Consider the following 16,825-nt stretch of genomic DNA (forward strand, 5'->3'; position numbering starts at 1 on the left):
TTTTTTTTTTTTTTTTTTTTTTTTTTTGATAAGAGACAATTTCATTGATGAGTGAAATTTACAAGAGGGATGTATAATCCATGATGTTTACAAAAGACCTTCCCAATTTGCAATGAGGGAGGTATAACTATAGGAAGTAAAAATATTAGACAGTTTATACCAAGATATAGCTGGGTAAACAACATTGTCGAAAAGTTGTGTGTAGGTCTGTGTCGTTTCTGCAAATATTCTCTGATTTCTTTCTTTCCACAGATTCCAAAAGAAAGCCATGATGAGGTTTTTCCATAATAGGGCTTTTGCGTTCTTGAAAGGGTGGTACGTTAAGGCCATATCCAAAAAATCCTTTACCTCCCTAGGAAATGCTTTGGATATGCAAACCCTTAAATCGCAAATGCTAGAACTCCCGAATCAAGTTGATTTCATTCCAAATGATTGCAACTCTTGGAAATTTGATCTAGCAACCTTATTGAAAAATAAGACGTTTAGATCTAAATATATTTAAAAATCTTAAAACGATAAGGAATCACCCAAAGGAAAGTAATATTCATATTACCTTATTGATCGAAAATCTCAAGGCAAGAACAATTGTTTGTGATTTGAATCACTCCACAAACAAAGATAACATGTGATTGATCAAGTCAAGCTTGCTAAGCCTGCAACCTAGACTAGATAGAATTGCAAAGAAACTTAGCTCTTGGCTAAAAAAAAAAAAGCACAAATGCTATTTTTGCTACATTTTCCAAGTCTATCTTACAAAGATAACATGCATGGCTTTATATAGCCTCAATATTGAACCCTTGACTTTTCATGTGACATTTCAAGAGTTTGTAACCATCATACTTTATGACCATAATTAGCCATTAAAAGTAAATAAAAAGTCTTAAAACTTAAAATACATTAATGAAATACCATAAATCTAGATTTACAGAAAATCCCACTTGAAGTATCTTGAAGCATTTGTTCCATAAATGAAGCTTAATTCTTCTTAATATGACATTCTTCTTAATATGACATTAATTGCAACTTGGTTCAACTTTGATGAAACTTGACTTTATCGCGTGGTAATTTAAACAATATTTTTCACAACTTCCTTGAAGTTCATATTGTTCCTTGAAGTTCATATCACACAACATCCACCGTTTCCCTATCGGAGGAACTCTAATGACAAAGAACGAACTTCCAAATGATTTCTCATCTGCCCACTAATAGTTTCTCATAGAGAAGAGGTGATATATAAGTAAGGAAACATAGAGTTAAGACATCAATCCTAAACCCACTTATCCTCCATAGATAAGTATCCCTCTCATCACTTACAACCATTAGGTTATTTCTTTTCTCTTGTTTAATGACAAATCATTTCTCATGGAAATATCTTTCCAAGGATTTCTGTAAGTGTCTTTAACCCCACTTGACATGCACTCTAAAGTGTGAGGATCATCTTTGCTCGAGATAATTTGTACAACTAGATGCTAGACTCATAGGGGAGGCATGACAACCATTTAGCCAACGAGGCCTTGTTTTGTGCTCTTAAGTGGAACTCTAGCCCCCAAGTTCCACGGGCTTTGCCACCACCTCCCACCTCATAAGGTGAGACCCTTTCCCTTCTTCGACCCCTCCCACAAAAGACCCATTATAAGCTTTTATAAAGTCTTACTAACAGTACTAGGGACTCTAAACATGGACAAAAAGTAGATCGGTATGCCAATCAAGATAGAACGAATAAGAGTCATTCTACCTCCGGGGTCATAAATCAAAACCAAAATTTGACACTTACCACTGTGGATCTTGAGCCTAGACATAGCTTCAGAAAATGATGAAATGTGATTTAGATTGAGGAACGATTCTTCCTTTTCCAAGTAGAAAAAAGATAGTATTATTGGCAGTCTGAAGATGAGATAAAGACACGTTACCCTTTCCAATCTCAAAACTCTCAAGGATACAACCATCAAGCCTCCACTCCCCCCCCCCCCTGAAAATTATCCTACTAAGAATGTCCACTTTGATCTGGAAGAGAAAAGGAGAAAGATGATATCCCTGCCTAAGAGTTCTCAAGGCTCTAAAATTCTCAATAACCTCATTAGAACTAAGGGCTTGGTCTAGAATTTTCTACCCACAATAAGTTTATTAAGGATCATTACAAATGGCTTGGTTTTATCTTTTTTCTTTGGCTTAGTTGTAAAGTTATTTTTTTATTTATTCTGAAGATGACATTCTTGTTACCATTCTTAGATCTTGTTGTTGGAGAAGCCCTGGGTTTGATGGCTTTTGGAACTGGTTTTTTAAAAAATCTTGTAATATACTTTGATTCTACCTCTTGGATGGACCCTTGGTATAGTTTCAAGACTTCTTCCATAACGTTTCTATTAATTGCAAATACAAAAAAAATTTGCTAATGAGTTGGTTGATGAGTGGAAGACGAAAAAAGGAAGGGCGGGTAGTCTTCAAGTTGAACCTAAATGTGCTTTGTGATGGTGATACTGTTTTCGTTGATGCCATCCTCCTAAGGATGTGATGGAAGGTGGAGAAAGTGGATTCAAGGATATCTTGTGTGGACAAATTTTTCATTTTTGTTAGTAGGAAGCCCGGAGGAAAGATTTCTCCGTCTGCCTGTATTTTATCGTTACTAACCATGGTGATCTTTTCTATTCATACATATTATACACTAGATACTTGATTATTAACACATTTGGGACGTTCTTGCAGTCGATTCTTGCAATGTAGAGGTCCATTTGCAAAAAGAAGGCATCCATTGGTCGACTCTTCCGTGGTTTCAGAAATCAGAAGATGTCTAGAGGATGGCACTGAATTTCAAGGAGAGTTGTTGAACTTTAGGAAAGATGGAACCCCATTAATGAATAAATTGAGGTTAACACCTATCTATGGAGATGATGAAACAGTAACTCATGTTATTGGTATCCAATTCTTCACTGAAGCAGATATTGATCTGGGACCTGTGACCAGTTCTACAACAAAGGAATTAGCGAAATCATCTGATAGGTTTCGTTCTGGCCTTTCATCTTTTCGCGTTACATCTGTTGGCGACCGAAATATTTGTCGTGGTGTATGTGGTATTTTTCAATTAAGTGATGAGGTGATATCCTTGAAAATACTCTCACGGTTGACACCCAGAGATATTGCATCGGTGGGATCTGTTTGTAGGCGGTTTTATGAGCTGACAAAGAATGAGGATCTCTGGAGAATGGTCTGCCAAAATGCCTGGGGTAGCGAAACAACACGTGTTCTAGAGACCGTGCCTGGTGCAAAAACTCTTGGCTGGGGCCGGTTAGCGAGAGAATTGACAACTCTTGAAGCTGCTGCCTGGAGGAAGCTGACCGTTGGGGGATCTGTCGAACCCTCACGATGCAACTTTAGTGCGTGTGCAGTTGGTAATAGAGTTGTACTATTCGGTGGGGAGGGTGTTAATATGCAACCGATGAATGATACCTTTGTACTCGATTTAAATTCTAGTAAACCAGAATGGCAGCATGTTCAAGTTAGTTCTCCACCTCCTGGTAGATGGGGTCATACTCTTTCTTGTGTAAATGGTTCTCATTTAGTCGTCTTTGGAGGTTGTGGAAGACAGGGCTTGCTTAATGATGTTTTCTTGTTGGATTTGGACGCAAATCCTCCTGCCTGGCGTGAAATATCTGGATTGGCTCCTCCGCTTCCGAGATCATGGCATAGCTCCTGCACTCTCGATGGCACGAAATTGATAGTCTCCGGTGGATGTGCGGATTCTGGAGTACTCCTTAGTGATACCTTTCTGCTTGACCTCTCAATGGAGAAACCCATATGGAGGGAGATACCTGTATCTTGGACTCCTCCCTCTCGGTTGGGGCACACGTTATCTGTGTATGGTGGGCGGAAGATTTTGATGTTTGGGGGTTTAGCAAAAAGTGGACCTCTTCGGTTTCGATCAAGCGACGTCTTCACAATGGACTTAAGTGAGGAGGAACCATGTTGGAGATGCGTAACTGGAAGCGGAGTACCGGGTGCTGGAAACCCAGGAGGGGTAGCACCTCCGCCTAGACTGGACCATGTTGCTGTGAGCCTCCCAGGTGGAAGAATACTGATCTTTGGCGGGTCAGTTGCGGGTCTTCACTCAGCATCACAGCTTTATCTGCTGGACCCAACAGAAGAGAAACCGACATGGAGGATATTGAAAGTACCTGGACGGCCTCCCAGGTTCGCATGGGGACACAGCACATGCGTCGTAGGGGGATCGAGAGCAATAGTCCTGGGAGGTCAAACTGGAGAGGAGTGGATGCTAAGTGAGCTTCATGAGCTATCATTGGCAAGTTCTGTGATCTGAACTGATGAATGAAAGAGAGAGATGAATCGAGAGATTGGCAGAAATGTTGTTGGTCTGGTCAGGACTCTGTATTAAAAATGTATGTTCCAAAAGTGCTGCATCATATTCTTGTAAGGAAGGAATTGTTCTGACTCAGAATAAAACTTTAAATTCAGGTTGAAACGAGCGAGTGGATAGCGGTTCGTGTGATCTGTGTATGAAGTATATTCTTGTTCTTCTTCCATAGTAAGTAGTAGGGGGTTAGAAGATAGGTTTCAATGATCATATTCTTATTGTTATAAGAAGAATGTTTTGGTCCAATTCAGATTCAATAGGGATTGAGTGAGTGAGTGAGTCCATGTCGATCATGTCTTCTCTGTAATAACTTTGTGCTCTGCTTGGCCCATCCTTCTTCTTATTCATCACCTCAACAAAGGATGATCTGTAATAACATTTCTGCTTTGCTGGTAGAGACAGCCATTGAAGGAAAGGAAGGAAGAAGCTGTAAAGGTAAAGTAACAACAACACTCTGCTTATCTTATTTATATATCTTGCTTTTTAGCTCTTACCTTTTCTCTATATACAACTCACAATCATCAGCCCTCTTCTAAACCTTCTAACCAAAACTTCATTTTTAATCTTTTTTTCATATCGACCCGCTTACATGCAACTCAACTCATATCACCGAACATTGTCGGATCTTATTACGATTAATTTGTATGGAAACTTGTAGAAAATTAAATCTTACGTAGGTGACTACTTAGAAACCATATTTCCTCTCATTTTTTTAAGGGTAGATTTTCTTTAATATGATCATTGATGTTGGGAGTTCGGATAACATAGCGTCCACAAGGATGGGGGATCAGTTAGGCCTTTTAAGAGCCCTATCGAATCAGACCAAAAAGGGCATGAGCGGTGAGCTTTTTTTTTTTTTATAGATGTTGAAGAGGTGAGTGAGAAGGTGCCCCTGGAGTTGGGGAAATAATCGTCTTGGAAATCGGTGTGATGTCGGATGTATTACATATCCTACTTGGAAGACCATGGTAATACAAGTAGGGTGTTACCTACATAGGGAGAAGACTGGTTGACTTTTAATTATTGACATCATTAGACTTTGGTTGGTTAAGGAGAAAATGTGTTGGCATACCATTTCTAGACCAGGTGAAAGAATTCATAGAATGCTAACTAGCAGAGCCAATGCAAGGATCGATGGGATGCCGTAGCTTTAATAGAGAGGGACGGAGTCTAAACTACCATACTACTACTATACTACAGGAACTCCAGAGAGTGTATTAGCAGAGAGTGTATTAGTTGATTGGCTAGACTGAAACTTTGATATCTGAAATATGTTTGGTAAGTATTTTATTTTATTGTATCATGAAATTTCAAAATCATACTCGAAAAATCATTTTTAACATTAAATATCTATTTTTTTTATACATAGTTTGAGTAATTTAGAAAAATAAGAAAATTTTAGAACTCACACAGCGATCGTGTGACACTTCAGAGTACTCATGTAAATCATACAGAACTCAAACTCAAATTCAAACCATTAGTGACAAAAAAATCTCCTTGAAAAAACATTTTTTGGAAGAAGTTCTGAAAAAAAAAAATTTACATTCACTTTTGAATTAAAAAGAAATTAGTCATAAATTCTTACTTTATGCAGAATTCCCAAGTCCATGCATACAATTGAAACCGAATAAAAAACTACTGTGATCATTAATTGAAAAGCGTCATGCAAAGGAATGGAAGGGAATTAAACTTTAAAGCTTTTAAAGCTAATAAACAAACTGTTGTTAACATGAAAGTCACTAAGTATTTGTAATTAAACTATTACCAGCAAAACTGAAGTAGTTCCAAAATAGCAGTTTCATCTCAGCTGCAATCATTGGCGTCCTACGAAGAATTAGGAACAAGAAACTCGAGCCGAAAAGAACTCGAACTCGACAACAAAATCTATGAAGCACCAGCTCCTTTACCCTTCTTCCTTTGGAGCTTCTTCATGTAGAATTCAAGCTCCTTGCCTTCCAAAATATATCTGTCAAAAATTTGCAAGGCCTCATCAGCAACATTACCCAAAAACTATTCCTCACCTTCAATGATTGAGCTCAACAAGTTTGAAAGAACACAACAGAATCAGGAATCGGTATGAGATTCATAATACTTACCCATCTGCTCGGCCACATTGACCAGGTCTTGATGAGATACACGCCATCAAACGACCACTGCTGAATTGTTCTTCAATGTGTGGGTCAAGCTTACGGTCCTGCTGACGTTTCTCTATTTTGCGCTGCACGTGGTTACTCTTCTTTACCTCCTCAGTGGCAGCATCAGCTTCCTATCAACCATTAAAATTAAGTTGTGTTTTGGATCAAGTGTTGTATAATACAGATTAAGAATGTCATATCATTATCCATCAAAATTAAGTTGTATCTTGGATCAAGTGCTGCTCTACCTCTTCCTTCTTAGACGATGCTGCGGTCTTCTTCTTCCGTCCAATATCCACTCCATAATGCTGAAGATACCACTGCTTAAATGGTGCTGCATCAACTTGAACGATGGCACTCTTCACCAAAGTTTGAGTACGAACAAGCTCATTATTAGATGCATTGTAGACCACATCAAGAATACGGGACTTTCTAGTCACAGCCTCACTACCCCAAGAGTAGTTTCCAGTATCAAGCCTAAAAGCTCGCCACTTCACATTTCCCCCACGAACTCTAATCCTCCGGATTGATTTATCACTGGATATCTTGGTGTTGGCAGGTTGCCTGCCGAGCTCATACCTTTACAAACAAAGGGAAAGAGGCAATATCAAAAGGACTGCAAAAACATGAAAAGAAAATGAAAGTTGTACCTTGAGTACCAAATCATAATAAAATATAACTTACAGAAGGAAACATTTCAACTTCTACATTGTAAAACATCAAACTGTAACACAGCACAAATATTCAAAGAAACTAGGTTTCTACATCAATAAGAGAAATTGTGCCGTTCATTAAACAAATGTGAAAATGCAACATGGGACGAGCAATTTATTTAGAACAGAAATATACAAAAATCAACCAGAGGAGATCAGATAAATAATGCAGATTAATCGAGATTATTGAAATATATATTGGAAAAGATAACGAACGATGAACTCTTGCCACCAAGTACTTCACCAGTTATCCACAAAAATAATAATTATAAATATCTCAGCTAAACCTACAAAGCACCGCAAAAACCAAGCATAGAAAGAAAAGTACAAAATGTTGGCAAAAAATGTGATGAAAGCAAAAACGGATATCAAATTGCACTCAGCTAAATAGAACTAGTAATTACTTTCTCTTCTTCCTCCAGGCTTTCTTCTTGCCTCCTGTGGCACGCCTCTTGTGCATAGAATCACGAGAAATACCTAACAACAAAAAGTCCTCCAAGATTAATAAAAAGAAACAACGAAAAATTGAGATACGTAGAACAATGAGGAAAGTTGTGTATAACATACCCATCTTGGCAAGATGAGAGCTCTTGTCGTGAAGAGCAGTCTAGGGTACCTGAAACAAACATCAAATAGCTCTCAAACCCTAAAACCATACACTTCCAAGGAAAACATGAAAGATATAAAGAAAGGGGGAAATCTATATAAGATTAGGAGTTCAGATTTGGGAACAAAAGTAGATTTCCTGAAGAGGCTATAGGCCTCCATATATTTTTCATTTATTTCATTTGATAATCTATATTCTTAGATTGGCAAAATATTTTCTAAGATTCAGTTCTACAGTATAAGAGGTCTTTGTTATATTGGGGCAAGAATGCTTTCAATGATTACTAAGGCTTTACACAGGTTAGATTAGATTCGTCTGGGAATATAAACATGATCGAACCGTTTATAGCAAACCGATGTCCCAACCCAACTGTTTGCAGAAAATTATTTTTTTTAATTGTCATTTTTTGTTTCTAAAAAAAAAAAAACTTACGAAAGGTATTTTCAAACAAAATCAAACCCACACATTACAGTAAACCTTCTCTTAAAGCTCCAAATTTCAGAAACACCAGAGAGCACTAATAACTATTACCGAACTTCAAATGTTCTCAAACTTCATTAAGACCATCAAATTAGTAGTTACCTCGGAGGTTATAAAAGTTCTTACATCTTCAGAATAATAACCTCCGATAATATAACCAAACTAACAAAAGCTAAGGACAAACTAATGAGATCTCTGGAAAATTGATAATCCTAAAACCAGTCTAAAGCTGGAAATCAAAAAAGAAAATGAACAATTGCAAAGAGTATCCAGAATGTTAAAAACAGAAGAATTAAAACAGGCATTCGCCAAAACCACCATGCTCAGCCTGGACAAAGTACTAAACACCAAATTACCGAAAAGCGCACCAGTATTAAAACGAAGCAGCGATAATAACCATCAAATGGCACCGATTACTAATAAATCTCCAATATTTAACATTGAAACAACATTCTAAAACAGTGAGAATGAGAGACGGAGCAAAACAAACATCCAATTGTGATTGCAACAACAGAAATCCAATAAGAAACTTGAAAAGAACAAAAGGCATTCAATCACGAACAAACCTTGAGCGACCGAGAGAAGCCGAGAGAGAGAGACGGAAGAGAGATTGAGAGAGGGGTTTTGATGCGGCGTGGGTTAGGTTTATTAGCTTTCTGTTTGGGTTCACTCTGTTCTTTTCTGAATGGGCTGGGCTTTCCGTAGGTCAAAGTCAAAGTCAAAGTCAAAGTCAAAGTCAAAGTCAAATCTTGATAGGAGGTTTGTTTACTCTACACCACGGTCTCGGCCTCGGTCTCGGTCTAGGTCTCGAGTAGAGAATTTCCATTTAAATGGACAACGACAAAAGAAATAGAGAGAGATTTCTCTCCGTTAGACAAACGGGGTTAGGGATGGGGATTGTATTCTTCGTCCCGTCCTCCATTTTTCCTATAAAAATAATGGTATATTTCTTTATTACAAATCATGAAAAATCAATTTTTTTTTTTTAAAAAATTTCTTTATATTACGGCTTATTATACTTTATTTTGGCTAATAAATTTAAATTTAAAGTTTATAAAATTTGGGTTAAAACAAGGAACGTGTGGGTTTCTTATAAATATTATTACTTAAATATTATAATATCTAACATTTTAAGACTATGATTAGAATGGTGTGCAAAACTATGTGTAATAGTACAATTTATATTAACTTATATTTTTATTTACATTTTTTTTATTATAAAATGGAAATTAAGCTTTAGAAAGATATATATTTTGTATAATATATATATAATTCTCTACGAGAACTTGATCTCACAAAAATAAATGGAGAATTTTATGTTTCTTCGTCTCTACTTAATATTTTTTAAAACAGATTAAAGGATATTAATAAAACATTCAAATGTTTAAGGTATTTTTATTAAATTAGCATACATTTTATTCGATTAAACATTAAATCATATATTTATTTAACTTATATAAATTGAAATATTGCCTTTCAAGATTTATAATTATAAAGTATTATAAATTCAACAAATTGAACAAAAGGGGGTGTAGCTCATATGGTAGAGCGCTCGCTTCGCATGCGAGAGGCACGGGGTTCGATTCCCCGCACCTCCAGAGTTTTTACTTTTTATTATCATTTTCACATTTTTCTTGTACTAATTTAATTACGTTCCATTTAATTAATGCGGCGTGTCACGCACGTGCAGCGAAACATACAAGACGTTAATTAATTAATTTATTCATTCCTTTTTTTTTTTTTTTCTTTTTCTTTTCAAATATCAATTTCAGTGCAAGGAGACGTTAATGAAAAAATAAATAAATTATAAAACGTTATTAGAGGAAGATCATTTAATTTTTTGGTTTAATTTTTTTTTAGAGTTAAAAGTTTAATTTCTCAATTTTCATTTATTTTTGTTTATTTGGTTTCTAAAATCTAAAAGTGTCGGATAGAAAGCTCTTTATTAGGAAGACAATATCTTTTTTCGTTTCATTTTGGGACAAATTTATTAGAGTGGCAAATTTAATTTTTGAATTTTCATTTTTTTTTTGGTATTTAGTTGTCCTATAAATATTAAATTTTCAATTTTGTGTCTATATGTTATTTATTTATGTATTGGTCGACCTGATAGAAGCTTGGCCAGAAGCGACTGGTCGCTTCCCGAATGCCTCTTAGCTTATGGTCTAGTTTGATTTCCAATGCCTTCTTCCTTGCTATCAACGGAGAGTAAGCAAGTGACCTTGCTTGCATTCGTCAAAGGGTAGCTTCCGCGCCCTTCCTACCTGCTTCAATTGATGTGAATGAGAGTCTCTTCAAATCCTATTTAGTTTTTTTCTCTCTGTCACTGAAACAAGAAGTTCTGTCTTTGTTTTCTTTTCGGATTCCGAGTATGAGGAGCCGGACGACAAAGCCTCCTCCTCAAATAAAGATGTCTCCAATGCGACTCTCCTGGCAAGAACCATCCAGTTTGTTGGTCCCTTATTATAAGTTCTCTTTGGCCATGACCTATAGGAACCAGGCTATCTACCGCTTTTAACCCTGTTTGCATAGGCTCGTGCACAGATGTACGTGAAATAATCCCAAGGGCTTTCACTTCGACACGTCTTCACTTGTGATCGCTTAGAGCCCCTCTTCCATCAATAAGTACTCCCATTGCGTCAACCACATGTCCGAGCATAGCTTTTCCAGCAGGAACATCCACAATCGATCGAGTGCGCTTGACAAGATCTCCTTCTTTAATAGCGGTATCACTACCAAAGACAACAATCCCTTATACAGATGATAGGACAGGGCTAAGGCAGTAATCTCGACGGAGATTAGGATGAGCTTTAATGAATAAAAGAAGAATCGGTAGAAATTCTCATAGGTGAAGCAAATCAAACCCACTTTCAGACAGAGAAGATAAAAAAACAAAACAAGAGTGGTTAGGAAAGCCCCGGAGATTCTATGGAAAATTGGAAACGTTGAAGTGAGTTGTGGCTTATAAATAGGAAGATGGGGAGATAACGGGCGAATGATATTCATGATATTAGGTTCAATTTATGGATATTCATGATATTAGGTTCGATTTATGTTCTCTCGCTCCTCTCCCTCTCGGTCAAGTTGCTTCACTCCTCTCCCCTTCTCTTGCAGGGCTTGAATGCTAACCTTCTTATTATTCAAAGGGGAAAGGGGCAACCAACATAGGGGGCTAGCTTGCTTCCACTGGTGGCGAGCGAAGGGTCCAAAGAAATGACACGTAGTCGGGGGCGAGTCACAAAATCCAATAGTGATCTTTTCCTTCTTGTTCATCAATTAGAAAGAAAGACAAATCAGACACTACGGTGAGACGTGAAAACACCTGATCCCATTCCGACCTCGATATGTGGAATCATCTTGCGCCATTTGTATTGATATTGTTCGGGAGACATGGTCCAAGCCCAGTGAAGAAATAAATTCCAATTCAAAAGAGCTCGTGAGCTAATAGTGCCTGAAAGTGCTGTCAAGTAAGTAACTTAGTGCTCTCCCTTTAATTGACCGTTCTATCCTTGTGTAATTTTTTTGTTGTCCGATCACAAAAAGAAATACGATGGATTTAGGGTAGATACATTTTTTTTAGTTAAAAGCACAAAATTGACTTTGCAAAAGGATTGCAATTATTACCTTCCGTTAACCTTTGGTTTAAAAATCATTAGAAAAGTATTATTTTTATGTGTTGGATGAATTACTAACACAAAATAAGACTTCATAATAATATAATACAAATGTTTTGGTTATGTTTATTACTATTATTGTTACTTTTATTACAAATTTTACAACACAAAAATAAGACTTAATAATAATATAATACAACAAATTATAATTCTTCTGATTTTAAAAGTTAAATTTTCATTCATAAAATAAAATTTGTTAACGCCTTAAATTTCTAAAATAAAATTTGTTAACGCCCTAAATTTCTACAAATTATAACCATGCTCATCTCTAATGCATAAATATAATTCTTAAAATGAACATTATTTATAACATAAACTTTAAAAACCGTTAAAAACAATTTCTCTGAAAAACACCATCATCAAAGTACTGAAATTTAGAGAAAATAAAAACAAATATAAAATAATTAAAACAATGAAATGAAAGCATCCTATTCTAACTCAAGATATGAAATTTGTGTTATAATTTTGTATAACTAAAATAAACCTATTTTAAAAACTCGAGTGATAGAGAGCCTGGAAAGAAAAAAATACATGTCAATTACAGTGGAACCATTTTGATCCTATCGGTAGACTATCGTAATAGCACCGAGTAGGTGCTAAAAGGTTCACAAAGAATACTTCATTTGAAAGCTAACCTAATCATCCTTCCGAAAAATAACGACTATCATCTAAACTATCCTAAAAAACTCTTAATAGAGTTCCCAAACTCCATTTTTATTGATTCAAAGGAACTTTTTTCCCCTTTCCTTTGAAAGATCTGCACAAACTCTGAACAAGAGTCTCTTTAATCTGTCTGCACAAGATCTTGAGAAAGTCCTTTTCTGATTGTTATAGCAGCAGTTACCAAGTTTATCATTATATGAGTACCTCAATTCTGCAAGGATGCTAGTTTCCTCATTGTAGTCGATGCTATTCGTCGGTTGCTTCAGCACGAACTCTGTTGTACGAACGATATATTGTGGTGGATCTACACATCTGGGGTTCTCTTTGTAGAACAGCAATGAGATCTTTGACAGAAATACTACGAGCCACCCTAGTTTGAGTTTCATTGATTTGGGTGCTACCAAAGCTTCTGCTAGTTCCTGAGAAAAATCAAGGTGGATGGGGTTAAAATATTGCTTCTTTTCTTTTTCCTTTTCTTTCTTCTCTCTCTAATTTAAAGAATGCGATCAAACAGAAAAGATAAGTGAATGATATTCTTAGACAAATTATAAACTAGGGCTCTATTTGATAGCTATTTGGTTTTAAAAATCAAGTTTGTAAACACTACTTATTAGCCTCATCCTTCCAAGGGGAGTTCTCTGCCCAAGCTTCGTCCTTTTCTTCTTCTCCTTCATTTCTCCTTTTTCTTTGTTTTCTTCTTTTGTTATCAATCTTAGGAATCACGACTCTCCACAATAATGTGATATTGTCCCTTTTGAGCATAAACTCTCTATCGCTTTACTTTGGACTTCCCTAAAACGCCTCGTACTAATGAAGATGTATTCCTTACTTATAAACCCATGATCATTCTCTAAATTTGCGAATGTGGACTCCCTCCCAACCATCCTCCACAGTACTCAACAATGAGCATGTCTTCTTTGTCTTCTCCTTCCCTCTGCTCGTTCGTTTTCTCTCTTCCTCACACAGTATGTGACATGCGTTTCTTCTTTACATAGCATTCATCTTCTTCGTCTCCTTAGTTTTCCCCTTTCCATCATTAGCTTGATCGTCTTCCCATTAGCGTTAGAAGCGAATACGGCCTTGGCTATTGAGGAAAAAAAATGAGTACGACGGTTGGCCATTAAAGCATTGTAAAAATGGAATTGTACATTAGGTTGATTCCTACAAAAGTCAATCCAATGGGTAAAGGTAGTGTAGCTACTAAAAAGTACGTTAGAGAGTTGAATGACATCTTGAGAACTTGGGAGAACGAACCAGAGGGAGTAGAGTGGAAGTTTGTGAAGACAAACAAGATATTGAAGTTATCTCATGAAGATAGTCTGATGGAACGTTAGAGGTCTTAGTGCTCCCTTCAAAGAGCAATAGTTAAGGAGCCCCGGATGTTGTGATTTTTCAAGAAACCAAACGAAGGGAGGTTGATAGGAGGCTAGTGAAATCAGAGTGGTCTTCTAGAAGAGTTGATGGGGTTATCCTAGATGCAATTCGCTCTTCAGGGTATCTTAATCATGTGGAAAGAGGATTTGCTATAGTTGAAGGATGTTATCCTGGGTATTTTCGATGTCTATTTGATTTTACCTTTAATGGTGGTATCAATGGCTGGTTAACAAGGGTCGGTCTATGGACCTTAGAATGGAAGGTACAGTATAGGGTATGGTTTTGGCAATAGTTATACAATGTTGCAGGCCTTTGTGTGGATTGTTGATACATTGGAGGAAATTTTAATATGGTTAGGTGGATCTCTGAGATGTCTTACAGTGATAGAGTAACAAAAGGAATGAGGTTCAATGATTTCATTCATAGCCCTCGAGCTACAGTAAATATTGATTCCTAGACGTGGTTGGCTTAAGCTGTTGGCTTTTTTTGATTTGCACACTTGCCTTCCCAATAAGGTGGATGATTGGTTGTTGGAATCTTTGGATGGCTGGAGGCTGAAAGACAAAGCTGGGATCCTTTGGAGATTCGCTTCTAGAGCTCTTTTGTGGAGTTTGTGGCTGGAGAGAAATAGAAAACTTTTGAAGATAAGTCTTCGTCTTTTGAGTTTTTTTTGGGATTGTGTACAGTTAAATACCTCTCGGAGGTTTCATAGCTATAGCAAATTCTCTTGTAATATCCCTCTCTCCCTTCTTTGGATTGGCAAGCTAATTGTATGTAGTTCCTTGGGTGGGAGCTTCCTCATCCAAATGGGAATTCATGATTGTCGTCTCTAAAAACAAACCTTGAAAGTCCCACGTCGACTAATTTAGGAAATGATCATGGGTTTATAATCAAAGAATCCTCCCTCCATTGGTACGAGGCCATTTGAGGAAGCCCAAAGCAAAGCCATAAGAGCTTATGCTTAAAGTGGACAATATCATACCATTGTAGAGAGTAGTGTTCATCTAACATGGTATCAGAGATCTCTCCATTGGTATGAGGCCATTTGGGGAAGCTCATGAGATCTTATGCCATTTGGGGAACTTCCACGTCATTTTATGATGTCCCATGGGATAACTGTGGTCCTTTCTTTTTTTTCTTTTTCTTTTTTGGATTAGATGGGTGGCAAAGTGGACTATATAAGCATGTGTCTTTAAGAACCCGGACTATATAAGCATGTGGCTTTAAGGTGTGACCTTTTCTCACCTTCTTGGTTGTCCTTCCTACGTCTTCCTGCTGCTGATGAAAACTTACGGACAGCATCATTCCCTGACTGAGAACCAGAAGCTGAATTCATTCTACCTTCACGTTTCTGTCGTGCCTGCTCAGCCATAAGTTGCCATTTTGATAGCATGTCATCTCCTCCAAAAGCAGCACGGGCAGCAACATTTGCTGCTGTTGTCCGCATTTTATCGTCCTCCTCTTTGTTTGCCTAAACCACAAAAGAAATCAACATTCCTAATCAATCAAAAGGGGTCAAAGTTTAGTCTCAAGTGGTAAACTCTCAATACCTTAACTGATTTCATTCGACCTTCATCTTTCTCCTTCTCACCAGCAACCCTCTGACCATCTTCAGGCTGCATCAGAAAAGAAAAAAAGTTACAATCTTGCAACTGAAAAAGAAGTAGAAGAAGAAGAAGAAGAAGAAGAACACATCCCAAGGTAGAAAGGGTAAAACTCTTTTCAACCACACTTGCTGGAAATTATGCTTGGTACAATTATTATATTGTGTTTTGACATACCACATCCCATAAATATTTGACAAACGAGCTTCGCTTTGCAAAACTATAGGCAATATTTTTTTCAATAAAAAAAATAGAGAAATGATTTTTGAAAAAAATGAAGATAGAGAATTAAAAACCTACATCAAACAAATAGAGACAGGCTCATCAAATGTACTGCAGATTTTCCTAAATCCTACGTTTGATAGCTATACCACGTTCTTCACATGAAGGATGCAACTGTACAGCCCTGGTTAGACTGTAAACAGGGAAAGCAAAAGAAATGCTAACATCATTAAGCCTTCGGAGTTCTTCTCCTTCACCCCGTTTCTTCTCCCATTCTTCTCTGGCCTTTTGGTTAGCTAACGTGATTTGTTGTCGAACATCTGAAGTAACAAGTGTTCGGTGCCTTGGTTTCTCGGCGTCCACTCGCTAGAGAGATCAATAAAAAGTATGAACATGCAATAACATACAGCTTCCGGTAATATAGTACAAAACTGAGGGAAGCACAAGAAAAATAGAGTTGGAAATGAAAGAAAACACACCGACCTGCTTAGACAGCCTGATTAGATTACTAATAATCCCACGTAATCTTTCCTCCACACACTGAAGATACAGTTACCGTCTTTAAGGCTGTTAATACTTCACCTGAAAAAATGATCAGAGCGACTAGCATCTTACCAATGAGAGACATCTCTCAACCTCATTGCTCATGCCCTTCAAACCGCATTTAGCAACTGCCGCATACAAACACACCAATTAGCATTTAATCAACCACTGTAAGAATGATGTTCATTCTGCTCAGTTTATGCGAATAATATATATATGAGACAATTTGATTGATGTTTGAAATTTACAAAAGAAAAGTGTTATCTATAATGCTGATAAAAGATCTTCCCAATTAACAATGAGGGAGGGGTGTTTATACACCAAGAAATAGCATGGTAAACAATGTTGTCGAAGAGCCAAGTATGAGTTTGTGTCTTTTCCGTGAAAACTTTGATTTCACTCCTTCCAAAGATTTCAAAAAAAAAAAAAAAAAAAAAAAAAAAA

The 16,825-nt window shown here is 36.9% G+C and overlaps 3 protein-coding genes and 1 non-coding gene across 4 annotated transcripts in view; 2 read left to right on the forward strand and 2 right to left on the reverse strand.

The window, feature by feature from the left end:
- Positions 1 to 4,785, forward strand: part of LOC111443920 (adagio protein 1) — an 8,192-nt gene extending 3,407 nt beyond the window's left edge. The window contains exon 2 of the mRNA XM_023081775.1: positions 2,704 to 4,785. Coding sequence (XP_022937543.1) covers positions 2,704 to 4,312 — 1,609 coding nt within the window. The 3' untranslated portion in view covers positions 4,313 to 4,785. The remainder of the gene's footprint in view (positions 1 to 2,703) is intronic.
- Positions 4,786 to 5,987: 1,202 nt separating this feature from the next.
- Positions 5,988 to 8,943, reverse strand: LOC111443921 (40S ribosomal protein S8-like). Its single transcript, XM_023081777.1, has 6 exons — positions 8,868 to 8,943; positions 7,782 to 7,830; positions 7,619 to 7,691; positions 6,750 to 7,080; positions 6,463 to 6,632; positions 5,988 to 6,332 (listed from the first exon to the last, which is right to left on the reverse strand). Exons 2-6 carry the CDS (start codon positions 7,783 to 7,785, stop codon positions 6,251 to 6,253), a joined length of 660 nt encoding a protein of 219 aa, XP_022937545.1. The 5' UTR covers positions 7,786 to 7,830; positions 8,868 to 8,943; the 3' UTR covers positions 5,988 to 6,250.
- An 883-nt stretch (positions 8,944 to 9,826) lies between these two features.
- On the forward strand, positions 9,827 to 9,899 carry TRNAA-CGC. Its single transcript has one exon. It is a non-coding gene; the product is annotated as a tRNA-Ala (tRNA).
- A 2,673-nt stretch (positions 9,900 to 12,572) lies between these two features.
- LOC111444209 (transcription initiation factor TFIID subunit 4b-like) overlaps positions 12,573 to 16,825 on the reverse strand; it is a 12,282-nt gene continuing 8,029 nt past the window's right edge. The window contains exons 10-15 of the mRNA XM_023082219.1: positions 16,454 to 16,509; positions 16,322 to 16,378; positions 16,064 to 16,204; positions 15,563 to 15,628; positions 15,258 to 15,483; positions 12,573 to 13,057 (exon numbers count right to left, since the gene is read on the reverse strand). Coding sequence (XP_022937987.1) covers positions 12,885 to 13,057; positions 15,258 to 15,483; positions 15,563 to 15,628; positions 16,064 to 16,204; positions 16,322 to 16,378; positions 16,454 to 16,509 — 719 coding nt within the window. The 3' untranslated portion in view covers positions 12,573 to 12,884. The remainder of the gene's footprint in view (positions 13,058 to 15,257; positions 15,484 to 15,562; positions 15,629 to 16,063; positions 16,205 to 16,321; positions 16,379 to 16,453; positions 16,510 to 16,825) is intronic.

This window comes from Cucurbita moschata, unplaced genomic scaffold (assembly GCF_002738365.1).
Source record: "Cucurbita moschata cultivar Rifu unplaced genomic scaffold, Cmos_1.0 Cmo_Scf00006, whole genome shotgun sequence".
Classification (NCBI taxonomy): domain Eukaryota; kingdom Viridiplantae; phylum Streptophyta; class Magnoliopsida; order Cucurbitales; family Cucurbitaceae; genus Cucurbita; species Cucurbita moschata.

Excerpts from the sequence above, each read along its gene's own strand:
- LOC111443921 (XM_023081777.1), bottom strand. Across the intron at positions 7,081-7,618 it reads GCCTGGAGGAAGAAGAGAAA|GTATGAGCTCGGCAGGCAAC; the intron begins GTAATTACTAGT and ends TTGTTTGTAAAG. Across the intron at positions 6,633-6,749 it reads CATCGTCTAAGAAGGAAGAG|GAAGCTGATGCTGCCACTGA; the intron begins GTAGAGCAGCAC and ends AATGGTTGATAG.